This window comes from Dermacentor andersoni, chromosome 6, assembly GCF_023375885.2.
Source record: "Dermacentor andersoni chromosome 6, qqDerAnde1_hic_scaffold, whole genome shotgun sequence".
In the NCBI taxonomy this organism is placed as follows: domain Eukaryota; kingdom Metazoa; phylum Arthropoda; class Arachnida; order Ixodida; family Ixodidae; genus Dermacentor; species Dermacentor andersoni.
Window position 1 is genome coordinate 77,684,808 of NC_092819.1, and position 14,610 is coordinate 77,699,417.

At 47.8% G+C, this 14,610-nt stretch overlaps 1 protein-coding gene across 1 annotated transcript in view; it reads right to left on the reverse strand.

Moving 5' to 3' along the window:
- The window catches only part of LOC126522433 (disintegrin and metalloproteinase domain-containing protein 10-like), a 45,787-nt gene that overhangs the window by 22,805 nt on the left and 8,372 nt on the right, over positions 1–14,610 (reverse strand). Inside the window, exons 3-6 of the mRNA XM_055066641.1 lie at positions 12,708–12,826; positions 10,935–11,191; positions 7,085–7,330; positions 2,775–2,927 (exon numbers count right to left, since the gene is read on the reverse strand). Coding sequence (XP_054922616.1) covers positions 2,775–2,927; positions 7,085–7,330; positions 10,935–11,191; positions 12,708–12,826 — 775 coding nt within the window. The remainder of the gene's footprint in view (positions 1–2,774; positions 2,928–7,084; positions 7,331–10,934; positions 11,192–12,707; positions 12,827–14,610) is intronic.

The window sequence follows — 14,610 nt, forward strand, 5'->3', positions numbered from 1 at the left end:
GTTGCTTCTTTTAGCCTGTCCATTAACTATGTTTACTAAATACTAAATAGAAAGACACCAAATAGAAAGACGCGCGTACCGGCACCGGTGGCGCCATCTTGTGACTCTGACGTCTGCTACGGCACATAAAATTCCAATTGTAAAGTTGATGATCTCCATATATGCTGGAGTAAAGGCGTCCACCACACCTATCATTAGCGAACAGTGCATTTTGTTTTGTCTGTTCCGTCTCTGCGCAAGCAATGACGTAACACTAAAACGTTTCCGTGGCGTCGTAGTAAAAAAAAAAAGCCACTAAAGATGGTTGAACGCGAAGCTTTCCCCAAATGCAAACTGAATCAGAGTCAAAGTCGAAAGCCAACGACTACGTAACGAACCCAAGAAATGCTGAGCGACCCGACGCTATGCATACGTGATTTGATTGCTTGTTTAGGATTGTATTTTTTGAACGTTGAAGTTGAATGAAGACACATTTCGTTAAGTTGCATAGCCTTTATTTTAGATCACGTAGTCGTTGATTACACGCAGACGCACCTTCACGGACGACTATACACTTGCACAGTATTGCCTTGCGATCGCTGTGGTAGACGGTCAGAGGCTCTGCCATCGTAACGTGACACAGCCTTCTTGCAAACGTTAGATCGACGCAGGAACGGTGTTGCGTCGTGGGTCTCTGTAGCGTCTTCAGTTTGAACGAGTAGCGATCCAGCATGAAACTCTCGATCCATTTGACGTTCTTTCGCCACAGCGATGTTGAAGTCACCGCACACAAGGTTCGGCGTGCTATGCGGCTTTAAGGTCTTCATCGTTTCTGGCAGGAACTTTTCCTTGCCACAACGAAACCTGTTCGGTCTGACGTACACGCTGACGATCACAAGACCAGTAGGCATCTCGACTGCACAAGCGTCTCCCACGTTGCTTCTGCATGCCGTTGCCGATACACGGGAACGGTTTTAAGGGCACGATCCCACTCGCTTCTATGTTCGCGTACGGCAGCCTCCTCTTCTGCCGTGCGCTGCGCCCACGGCCGACCCATGGGGACGGCCGGGAATACATTGCGTGACGCGCGTAATTCAATACAGGTATATACCGTTCGTCTGGATAGCGTGGCGTTCGACCATCTTTCTTTAAGATAGGGGCTTTGATTTATTTTTTCCAGATTCCAAGACGGCCCGTGTTCACGCGCACTAGCTGTCTCCGATAAGCAGGGAAGTTCAGTGAATCGCGACAGGGGTGGTGTCAAGCCTAGAAGACGCAACTTGCACTTCCAGTGTAGTCTGGTATTCTTGCTGAGCTCGTCGCTTCGGGCCGTTATCAGGAAGGGACGGCCCCACCAGTCGACGCTGGCACGGTGCTGCGGATGTAAATTGCAGTGTTCTACGCAGATGTGTAAGCTGGCTTTCCTGCAGTGCATTTTCGGCGCTCACGGACGAATCAGTGAGACATAGAAAGCTTCGATTTAAAAAAGCGTCACAACATGGCGCTACCCGCGCTGCTTCCGTCAATGTCTCCCATCTTCCAGAACTTTAAGCTGTATTGCACTAACGTGATAGCGTTAAGAGACCCATGTCGCAGAAACTGTGGCGTCGGCTTCCGGTGTCTGCCGACGACCGCCTTGTGAACGAAAAATTACTCTGAACCACGCATACCTTACCAAGCAGGCTCTCCGTGTAGCACAGAGGCGTTACTGAACTAATCGAATTTTGCAAAGTAATATGCCTCAGAAAATGGCAAAGTACAATTTATGCAGAAACTACAGGCATGGTAGCGTCGGATTGTAATTTGAATATACGAGAAAACATATTTCTATTACGCAAAGACGCAAACAGAAACCACTTTTTAAGCGCTTCTACCATTCATAGAGTGGCGCGCCCTGTTCCTTGCAACACCACACAGATGGCGCTCGCTTCCGCACATCCGCGACCAACGCAAGAGGCCGCGTTTCTACCAGAAAGCTCGCTTTGGTACATAGCGTTCGCTGCCAGCGTTTTATCCGGTAAACATGAAGGTTACATAAGCTGCAGTTGTCGGGAAGCGTGATAAGCACTCAGGGATCTTTGAATGCTATCATGTTCCACTCTTAAAGATGAAGCTTAAGCGACCTCCAAATTTTTAAAGTATAAGCTAAAGAGGGCTTTAGCGTGTCTGCCAACGCATTTACGTTTGCGGAATACCAAGTTACCGTAGCAACAACGCTGGTAGCGACATCTTGCTACGCAGAGTTCAACTAGAGATCACGCAAAGCTAGCACCGCAGTGACCGGCCACATTCTTTACCGCAAGAGCGTTAAGTGTCTTGCGTCGCAGAAACTCCTGCATTGGTGTCGGCGCCGGCGTTGGCATCGACACCCTGCAGGTAAGCTTGCGCTGATAAGTGAAAGCCTCAAACCATGGATTGCAATTGTGGCCTGTTATTTGATACGTGTTTTGAAGCTTTCTTTCTTATTAATTTTTGACAGACCTTCGTAAGATGCTGTCACGACTGCTGTTTTCCGCATCTACGCTTTTGTGGCATTCGATTAATATGAGCGTGAGCTAGTACGTCTACTGTAGGTTGCAACTCTAATGGCGCAATAACCAATGATTGAGAAACGTAAAGGTTCACTGTTCAGCGGCCACCTTGGACAGAAGGAACAAGAACCGAAAAATAGATTTTCTGCCCGTACCAGTGAGACTTCGCTGGTCGTGTGTGATCTTTTTTTTTGCGGTCGGTGAATAGGTACTTTTATCGGCAAAACAGAATTTGGCAGTGCCGACGGCGCGCACTGAAAGTACCTGCAAACGTTGGACGACAAACGAGATGTCTGTGATGCCGTTGAAGTTTGTGTTCCCGAAGATTTCCGTGGCGGAGGCGACATGTGTGTGCACCAGACTCGTGATATCCGCGTGAATCTTGGCCGCGTCGCCGTACATGTCCGATGACACCATCTGAAAGAGGGAAGAAAGCGTAGAACTCTATAGAAGTGCAGGGATCCTGTGGCGAAGAACACGGCGGTCTCGCCTCGAAGTTCGAGTTGCCATCGCCACCGCAGAAGAGGCCAGAGCACGCATTAAAAGGGTGCTGACGTACAACTTTCGTATTGGTCATCTTTTTTTTTTCGCATAATTATCTATCGCAGTTGTCGGGGAATCACAGTGTGGATTCTGATTTGCCCCAGAACGGGATAAATAAGAATATTACACTATCATGCGACCCTGCAGTTATATATGCGCGTGTTATTCACTTTGCGGCTTCATGGTTTCACAGCAAAGGCATATTGAATTTAGCCACTGGTCACTAGGTATTACAAACCAGCGAGTTTGTCGAGTTAAGCGGCATCGGGCCGCGGTATGCCACCCATAGCCGAGTGTGTATCGACTCACTCTTCCTGCATGAGCCCCAAGCCGGTTAATCTCTTCGGTATTGAAAGTGGCTTGAATCAAACCAAAAAGCACGAGCAAAAAAAACAAAAAAAAAACATTCAAGGTGTTGCAGTGCAGCAACTATTTCATCATGTTCCTTCACTTGTGTACTTTATCTTGTTAGGCTCTGATTTTTCCAATATGTGTCGATTGGGAGGCGAGAGGGGGACAAGACAGTCAAACAACGAGAAGCTTCGCCTACGTCGACTGTCCTCGTCAGTTAAGAAGGACTAGCTGTTTGGCTATTTCGTCTTACATAGGTGACGACGGCAATTAGCGCAACGCCCGCTGTGGTGGCTTAGTGGCAATATTGTGTTGCGCTGCTAAGCACGAGGTCGCGGGATCAAATTCCGGCCGCAGCGGCCGCATTTCGATGGGGGTTCGGATGGGGACATTTAATGGGGACACGGACAACAACGGCCGTGTCTTAAATGTTTCCGGGTGGTCAAAATTAATCAGGAGTCCCTCATTACTACGCCCCTGATAATAAGAGCGGTGTTTTCTCACCTATAAAATCCCGAATTTATCTTGAGTTTCAATATTAACGCATCCAAAGACGAACCGTAGCCCAAACACAGAGGCAGGGCAGGCGAAGACAAATGCTGGAAGTCGCGCTTTTCTTCGTATCCCCTTCCTGTGTGTGCTTGTCTTTGGTTGCGCTTATTACCCAAGTTAGTCATCTTCAAATAAATCCTGCATATATTTTTCTCTTCAGCCACATTGGGTGTTCATTTGCATACGGAGTACAAACATGGGTGAGAGAATTCTATGTTCTCGATTCCCTAGAACGTGGAGCGTCCCCTTTCACTATTCAGCTTTTCGATCAGCTGGCAGCCCATAAAACAAGGAGTGATGCTTGGAGTTTTGTGAACATACGCAAGCTAATGCATCGTCATGTCTCCGAAAGACCATTATATTGTCACGTGGTAGTGACGTTAAAGAACACAGTAGCAATACTGTGAAAGAAAAAAACTAGCTTTTATTGGGCGAACCTGTGCCCACAAAACAGGCTACACTTAAAGCACAACGAGAGCGGCGAACACAGTCGGCGATCGTCGAAAATCTGATCAGCGGGTCAAGCGCGTCGGCTTTTATGGATCAGTCGTCGAATGTTTCAGAGTAATCGCTGGGACCCGCATGCTTTCCACAAAGTTCTACGCTGTTCGCGTCGCGCATACATGCAATCAGATTACACAAGGTTCGGCGACAACAGACAGCGGATAGAAGCATCGATAACATTCTAGAAACTTCCGATACATTTAGACGCGTCCTGCGCTGAGCGATAACATTTAGAGGACGGTAAAAGCGCTCATCCGTAAAAGATAAACGAGTTCACGTGTCAATATACTTCTGTTATGTATAGACCAGCAGGGCTCGTATTACCAAAGTGCTCCTGCGCTATAATTGTTCGGAAGAGAAAATCCCAACCAATCCTGATGCTGGACAAATCAATAGAGACGGCCAATGGCAAAGAGAACGTACGAATGATGGGGTTTGTGAATTCGGCGGAAAAGTATTTTACTCTTGCACACCCATATAGAGCAAGCGCACCCCTGGTCTCAACCCCTTGTCGCCAGCTGTCTGCTCACTGGCGGCAAGCATGCGACAAGAACAGGCTTAGCGTTATCGCGGCCGTACTTTGGATCTTTAAGTTCCCGTAGTCACCCTGTCCGAAAGTTCTGGCGCCGAGTTCACAAAGCTCTTTATTCATATGTATTTATCGCCATTGGCTGGCCACCTTCGCTAATAATATGTCCAGCGCCAGGACTGGCTGAAATTTTCCTTAACGAACACTTCTATCGTAAGACATTTTTTTGTGAATATGGGCCGTGGTCAGAACTTACTTTGCGCAAACTCTTTCTCGTCAAAAAGAGGGTGGCACGCAATGAGGCGTTACTGATAGTTCGAGTTGTGTGCCACCCAATGAAGCAGCTAAGTGTGGACCTTATCGGGCCACTGCCCACAACCCCGCGGCGCCACAAGTACATCATGGTGGTGCTGGACAAGTTCACGAAGTTTGTGGAATGAATGAATAGAATTTATTGATAGGAAAGATAGAGAGGTCGACCTGAGCTAGTGCGCTCTAGTCTGCTACTCTGCACTGGGGAAGAGCAGCACTACTCTGCTCTGGGGAAGAAGTTTGTGGAGGTTTTCCCGTTACGTGTGCCTAACTCCAAATTGATCATCGATAAAATGATCGATGTTCTTTGCCGGCATAGCCACAGCCATGGTGTTAGAAATAGTTTAGGTGGAGTGACGACACGTCAAAAGAAGTGCGAGTCTGGCACCACTTTCTTTTCTTGCCGAAAGGTGCCGCCACATGTGTCGGGGCTCGCCTTGCTATGCCCAGAAGCTTGTGCGATCCGGTTCTTGAGCGTGTTTAAAGTCATCGTAGGGGCTTGCGAAGAAAGTGTGGTCGTGCAATGTTGTGCGCATAAGTTAAAGATTAATGCTGCCACCTTTCTTTAAACTCGCATACCTCAACGCTGTCTAGTACCATTTTGGACTATAATGATCCCGGAAAACAATTGAGGCTCGGTAGGCAAATTTGAAACACAAATGACGACTTGAAAAGCGAGATAGCAGTTCCAACGACTAATATATCGCAACCACATGTAAAACATGAGAATAGCGATACAGGAAAGCCGGTATATTAGGCACATTTTATGCATGTACAAACATTTTCACCGGCTTGAACAGCTCCTTTGATTTTTTAATAATTTCGCGGGAGCGTCGATCGATACAGTCAATGCCGCGTCTCGGATAATCACTGCGCATACTTCCTGGTAGACGCATGCCCCCGACATGTTCTACTATCCAGCGTCATGTGCTGGGCTGTTCCCTTCATATCGACGTAGCAGCGGTGCTTAACCGCAAACAGAAATGCGCTCATGTGTTTTTGAACAAACTGCATTTGACCCTCGTCTTCCGTGGCAATAGTGCGCACACAGCGGTTACAACAAGTAGTTGCAAGCAAAGATGAGCGGACAAAACGTATGCAGCTCACAGCTGTGGTTTCGCGACCAGTTCTCTCAGACTGCCCCATCGCCCCTCTCCCCCCTTTTCTCTCGTTTTGCTTATATTACCACCTCCTCTCCACTTGCCCCCTCTTCTCCGCCCCCGTTCCCTTCGTTTCCGAACCCGTTCTTTCCAACCACGATGCCTAGAAATGCGAAATGACAACACTAATTTTCTCTTCAATCACTTCTTTTACAGACAGCCGACGCCGACAGCAGCAGCACGCGACATAATCCTACTAAACCGTTAAAACTAAGACGCCAAGGATGACGAAGCCGCCTTTGACAAAGATAGGTCCACCAATCGAAACGTCGGACAGCCTGTCTGAAGTACTTTATGTCTCTTTATACAACTTCTATCCCACGGTACGCCTCCATCTGTCGCATCCCATGCTGACTTCCAAAGGGGCCATAATGTACTGAATAGTACGGCTTTGCATACAACGTTCGGAACCAGGATTCGGACACCGGAGGACGCTCCGCGCGCACGTGCTTGGTCTCGCTACTTTCGCATGTGAGTTACTCGACACGGCGCTAGAACGTCGGGTCGGTCAACGCTCAACTTGAGAACATTGAAAGCTTACAGAGCTGTACAACGAGCTCGGTATCTATCTGTCTGTAACAGCACAAAATGCGACAGTCGTCGAGTGTCTCTGTCTGGCCCACCTCGTAGAAGGTGTGGTCGACGCTGAGCTCGATGTTACACACGCGCTGCACGTTCGTGCCCTGGCGATGACCGGCGTCTCCCTGCGGGTCTTCAACGGCCGCTCGTCGACCGGACGACCGCCGAAATGCACCCGAATCCGCCGCCGACCAGTTGCCTAAGCCGCTGGCATCAGCGGCCTGCGATGCTGGAGGCGCCGCCACTCCAGCAGCCGCCACGGAGCGTTTGGCTCGCCTCACATTGGAAGGCTATACAGGGAAGAAGCGAAGTACAATCCGTAGGTAGGATGACTCAAATGCGATGGTTTGTTTTTACATACTGGAGGGCTATGGCTGGCGCGAATTCACTTAGAAAGAAAAAAAAAAGAAAACACACTCATACTTGCAGCTCAAAGACACGAATGGCGAAGCAGAGCCGACACAACAAGCGCCGATTTGGGTCGGTCGAAATTTTTACTGCCCGAAATTCTGGCACTCGTATACTTGCCTGAGATTTAGTGCACAAGTATACTATTGATCATGTTATTTGAGGAAGTTTGTAAGGTAATATTCTCGATATATATATACGATAAGAAAGGAGGTTAAGTGGTGGCGCTGGCTAACACTCCCAGGGTTCTACTAGGAAACATAACTACCCAAGAAAGTGAATGGGGAAACGGCGCCGCAGTAGCTCAACTGGTAAAGCATCGCACGCGAAATGCGAAGGTTGTTGGATCGTTGCCCACCTGCGGCAAGTTGTTTTTTTCATCCACTTTCACTTCCATTACTTTATCGTTTCTTTGTTTCATTGATAAAGCAGAAATAATGTCCCCTATGTCCTTGGGGACATAGGGGACAGTCCCCAAGTCCTTGGGGACAGTGTTGGCTTCCTATGGTATTATATATATATATATATATATATATATATATATATATATATATATATATATATATATATATATAATGCTAATCCGCAGCGGTCTATAAGCGACGCACGCTCGTTGGATGCCCCCATAAGTCATATTAGTTATTCCAACGCTTTGCGTTATTGCTTGTATTATTCAGTAGGCTTCTGTATGCTTAGAATTATGTGGACAAAACTTTAACTTGTTCTAACCTGTGCTTGTATTTACTTAATTTTTTCTACCTTTGCGCTGTCAACCGCAGTGCGCCCTGATTTTTAATCTCTCATTTAAACGCCGCATATGTAATATCTGTACACTAGGTTAACTCCTTTGCAAACTATCATGACCCCTCGCACTAAATGCATATATCACTGAGTGTGCTATAAACAAGGAATGTCCAATGCGCAGAGAGCTCTTTTTGTTTCTTTTTCATGACACGTGGCGCCTATGCAGTGCAGTTCTGGCACAATGCCTCGTCCTTTGGTTAAACACTATACTCCATAAGCATATCTTTTTTTTGGATGGTAAGGTATTTAAAAAGGTCACTAATGAGAAACGCGAACTCAGTTTAACCTGTTAAATTATTCTTTCAAAACTATACTATTGTTAATTTTGTGGTAAGACCTTCTTTAGTTGAAGAGAAAGGGAAGATCAGAGCTTTATTTCTTAAACATCGCACGGGAACTTGATGGTCAGTACACCAGTGGGACATCACATATTTCAATAATTCATTCCTTTTTTTTTATGCAGTACACTCTGGGGCATAAGGATTCTAGAAACTTGCCAAGTTTAGTCTTTGCCTCTTTTACAATATGTCAATATGTCCGCCGTTATGTACCATAAAATGAAATAAGCTAATCCGGAGCGGACGATATCAATATCCACGGAGTTACGGCGCACTGGTGTGGCAACTGGAGCCACCCTGCCGTCCTTCATCGTTGCGTCTTTTCTGGCTTATAAAGCCGCCTGTCACAGCAAGAGCAAACTTTTTGGCATACTGTAAAAGGTAATTTACAAACAGAGATGAATTTACCTTTCTCTTTAATGTACAGTTCGAAAGGGCTTAATGCTTTTGACTCTATAAGATAATGATGGCTTCTGCATGCAAGCGCAAGGAAACTTGCCGCTTCATTGAATTCACGAAGTGTGACGTTCCAAAGCAACGCTGGGGTCATGAGCGACGTCGCAGTGGACAGCTTCTTACCGATTTGGACCACTTGGAGTTATTTAACTTGCACTTATACGCTCGGTGCGCGAGGGTTTCCGCACGCCTCTCCAATCGGAATGCGACTGCCACGGCCGGGTGTCGAACCCGCAGCCTCGTGCTTAGCAGCAGAACGCCGAAGTTACTGGATCACCTCGGCTTGTATCGCCCCTGTCCTTACACTGGCGTCCAGGTATACGGCGGCTGTCACGATTTACCCAAACAGCGAAGGCTAATCTGTAGCGCGTCAACTTCGAGTAGTACGGGCTGTATAAAGGAGCAGACATTGACTGCTTTGGAAGGAAAACTGGGGCCCTATAACGCAAAGCTATTCCAGTATGTTTTTATGCCATTATCGAGACGCCAAATTTACGTAATCACCGACGCAAGCACCAGGTGGTAACTCGCGGCGTTGTTTGATATGCCCAATGAAACCCGCTCCTCGTTTATAGGAGTTCACGTCTTTTGACTTCAAAGCGAATAGCATTGCCTACATTGAGCACATTTTCTTATCGAATTGGCTGACAAGAGGCGAGGAGCATGCTCAAGTGGAGAGGGATTCGATGGGGCCGAGCCAGAACAGTGAAAGCAGATAACCGGCTGAAGAGGGCGGTGCAGGCGTCTGTGATTGATCCGCTTCCCCTTACTTAGCTTGCGGTGGATGGTCGAAAATTGCGGCGACGTGCAACGGAACGTTAAAAATGCGGCCAGAACGAATCCTCAGCAAAGAATAGTCGGCCAAGTGATGTAGCATACGTGCCGAAACGGCTCGATAACGTTGTATATAGAGCCGCGGAAAAGTCTTTATTATACGCAAATAAATCCATGCCACACGGCCGCTCCCAGCAGCTTGTGCCAGAGCAATCGGTGGGCAGCCATCCTCTATTCCTTTTGGAACGGGGAACCTCCGGCTATTAAAGAAAATCAGGTTTGTTCGGCATATTAATACATCTTTAACGCATACGCGTCACTTTGACGCGGTAAGTTTTCGCGGTTTTGTGACCTCGTGTGACTGACAGGTGAAGTGGGCGCAGCTCGAGAACGTTTGATCAATGGCAGAATATTATGCCGAAAAAGGCGTCGAATGAGAAATATTCATTTTTCTTTCGTTCGGTCGAATCACGCACAATCAGGGTGCACACATAATAACAGATGGGGCATTTTAGCGGTTTTCGTGACGTCGCGTGAGAGACAGGCGAGCTGGGGGTGGCCCAAAAATTTTTCGACCAACCATGGAGGGCTGGTTGCAGAATTGTAATAGAAAAGCTTGAAATAGCTTTACTTCATAGCGCCCCTGATTAACCTTGCTCATACAGGACACCCCCACCATAAATCTCCAGCACAATCGCATGACAAGTAAAAATGACACTTAAGATGTGTTCGGGTTAAGTATCTGTAAGCCTACACCTTCGGGAGGCTCAACTTTGTCGTCCAACATATCACATGGGAGTGCCTGGAGAGGTCTTCACATATTACTAGCCCTACATAACTGCACATCCACTCACGCTAAATAGGCAGTGGGAGCCATGGATTGCGGACGAGGGAACGGAGAGCCAAGTGGCTCTCCTGGACCAAGCCCAGCGAGCCGCTAGCGCAAGTGGAGCCATGGACTAAAGGCCCAACTACGCTCGCCTAATTTTCTTTTTGAAAAATAGTTTCTTTCCTTCCTTCCTTCCTTGCTTCCTTGCTTCCTTCCTTCCTTCCTTCCTTCCTTCCTTCCTTCCTTCCTTCCTTCCTTCCTTCCTTCCTTCCTTCCTTCATTTACCTTCGTCGGCTGGCGCCCGTGTCGGCGTCCAGTGTCGATGGGAGCGTTCCGCGCGGGTCCGTGCACTCCACATCCGGCGCCGTCGAAGCTCACGTCCTTGGCGGCGTAGATGAGCGAGTGAAAGAGGGGGGACGTGGCCGAGGACGTGTGAGCGCGCTCCACGTAGAAGTCTCCGTCGTCGTCACCGGGCGCCAGCGAGATGCGTCCGCTGAACACGCCGTCCACCAGGGAGCCCACCACGCGGCTGCCGGGGGCGCCTGCGACCCAATGAAGACACCGCAACGTCCACGGTGGAGCATTTAACGTAACCGCGTAGAATCGAGGTGACCGACAAGCATTGACGGTGCCGATGCACAGAGGCTTGTGTTATATATATATATATATATATATATATATATATATATATATATATATATATATATATATATATATATGTGTGTGTGTGTGCTTCACTAATTAGCCATGTAATTAGTGCACGACAATTATCCTTGTGCCGTAAGAGGACAGAGGATCGAACACAGTACAGGTCTTCTGATATGTATTTTTAAAGCGAAAGCTTTACTGGCCGCGAACTTGCGATTTCGCCGTGACGGTGCTCCGAGGAGGCACATGACGTCACAACGCGCACCTCGCCGCAGATATTTCTCTCTCTCTCCCTCCCTAGTCACTACTGTGCATGGACCACTAGAAGCACCTAGCCACAGGTGTTCCGCCGCTGCGCAGCGCCGCGCCTTTCCCGACCCGCCGTTTGGTATGACGTCACACCGCATTCCTCGTCGTTTCGTTCGGCTCCGCTCACTTTGCCAGCTGCGTCGCATGCCTTATAACATGTCGGAGGACTGAAAAGGAGAGCTCGCGTGCGCCGCAACCACAGTTGAGGCGGCAGTATGGACGGCGACAATTCTGATAAGCAGGAGGAGGCCTGGAATCGACATCGGAACAAGATGAAGAGGAAACGAATCGCCCAGGAAACAGACGAACAGCGCGCCGAACGACTGGCTAAACGCCGCAACATAGCTAGACATCCAGACTGACCTGGATTTGCAATCAAGATTAACCAAGGCTAACCATGCTACGCCCTAGCTTTCGCTACGTATATCCTGGCATAGCCGAGCTAAGCCACTGCCAATTTTTTAAAGGTTGGTTAACGTTTACTGGAAATTGTTATAGAGTGCGTTAGAGCGTAGATATATTGTTAGCGCAAACGTATTCCAGAAACACTGATTACCCGTCAGCGGCGCTAAAGTCGATATGCTAAAACGCAGCGTTCACAAAGAGAGCGCGAAAGTTTTACGTCCATACGTCCTATATATGGACGTAAAATGTACAAGTTACGTCCTATGTTTACCTGTTGGGGCAAACCGGTATTCATAATAAGTGCATTTTGATCCTGTCGTTTTTCAAGGAACCGAGCGCAAGAACATTTCCAATGCTACCTGTTATAACAGAACATCACAGAATGTCGCACCGACACTAATATGGCTAGAATACCGGTGCTGTTGCTCCTGTCAACGTCTTCAGGCATTCAGGCACGCATCTACAGTTCGTCTCTTACAGTTCGTCCCCAAGTCTGTTCTATTTGCCTTTTGTTATTGGTTCGTGCTCGCTGTCATAGAAGTTGTTCTTGTCTTTGTAGACCACTTAGTCCAAGCATTGAAAAGGAAGTGAATTCGAACAAAAGAAATATAGAGTAAAATATGTGGTCAATGCAAACCATTTATAGTAAAGGGTACACTGAGGAGTACTGTGTGGGAGACACAAACACGCGGGCACCTGCAACGTGTCCGGAGTAGATGTGGTCGAGGTTGGCCTGGACGCGCCCTCTGCTCGTCACCAGAGCGAAGTCCTCGGAGAAGACAGACCGGTCCTGAGTCAACTGCAGCCGGAACTCTCTGCAAGGCGACACGCCGATGTGCACGACTCGCAATCACTTAACGCAAGCGGACAGAACAAGCGAAGATGTTCGAGCGAAGACGATAATTGCAGGTGAGATAAATCTGGGCCCGTATTCACAACAACTTCTTACGCTAAAATTGTTCGTAAGAGAAAATTGTAGCCAATCCTGGTGCTGGACATATTATTAGTGAAGGCAGCCGACCAACGGCAAACAGCAATTACGAAAGAAAAGCCTCGTGAACTTGGCCCCTGCTTCACAAAAGATAACCTGCTCGTCCCTGTTGGCCTCGTGCGCGACCGATGGCGGCGCTGCGAACGGCGCTCCGGTGACGTCATCCGGGGGACCAGTATATATGTCTCTGCTATGCTCCAGTTATAGGATAACTTCCTTTAAATGCGTTTTCTAGCGCTCTGTCTGCGTCTCGCATAGCACGGCGATACCCAACTACTGCCTATTTTGTTTAGTTTTAGTTCTATATACGACCGCATTAGGAAGGCAACAAACGCTGTATATTTAACGTGTCTGTTATATCACTACACGATGTGGTAGCCCAGTGGCTATGGCGTTACGCTGCTAAGCTCGAGGTCGCTTATTCGACCCCGGTCGCGGCGGACGTGCTTAGGCGGGGCGAAATGCGAATACGCTCGCGTATACTTCAATTTAGGTGCACGTTAAGCGACGACAGGGAGCCAAAATAAATTCGGAGTCCTTCACTGCGGCGTGCCGCATAATCATATGATAATTTTGGCACGTAAAATCTTAGAATTTTAGTTTTTTTATTCAAATTCTTTCTTATAACCACAGTCCTCGCGGGCAGGGACAAGACCTCGCGACTCAGTCATAAAACATCACACCAAGCGAGTAAACCAGAGCGTAGGCACGTTTTTGAAATGAAGAACAACCGCCGGAGTCGTTCCCAAAACTTCTAATCGGCTAAGTGGCCTTGTAGTTGAATGCAAGTTTTAAATTTTGCTTACAATTCTAGCCACTCGGTGTTGCATATATAAAAACTTTTTCTTATCAGAAAAATCTTTTTTTTTCAGCGATAAATGGTCTAGCTCCAACATTAGTTGCACCACACACTGTCATGTTTGGCGATCGTCAAGCATACGTTACACTATTTCCTTGCAAGTAAATCTGAGTACCACTTTCAAATGCAAAAAATATTGTTTGTTTAGGTTAGTAGGGCTATTTCCGTTCAACACACTGTCAGACTACCGGAGGCCACTCGGAAGGCATCACTTTATCAGCGTAGAAATAAAGATATGGTTATAAAACAAGAAAAATAAAGAAACGCCTGTGGACATTTTATTGCGCCTTTGTACCATTGTAGGGAATTTTGGGTCAGTGATGGTAAAGCAGTGCATGAATCAACGCACCGCACCGACCCTCTCGCTTCCTGAGAATGGCCTCAAACGTCTTTTTTGATCTAATTACCGCGCTGGGCAGCAACACAATTGGAATGTGTGTGGCCAACAGAGTGGGCGACAGAACACGTAGCACGCGCTGGACAGACAAACACAGTGTTACAGTGGAGACGCAGTAGCCGAAGGCCAAATGCTACAACAGTTCATCGTCGAAAAAGGGCAGACAAATGACTGAGTTCGCCGCGAGAACGGAACCGCAATGATGCCTAACCAAGGCCGTACACCAAAAGGACTTCTTCTTGGGCAAGTTGGTGCTTAGTCGGCTCACCAGCAGCGAGCTCACGGCCCAAAGGGCCCTAGTGCAGCACGCGAGTGATGCAGCACGACTCAGTGGAGCCTTGGAATAGGGGCC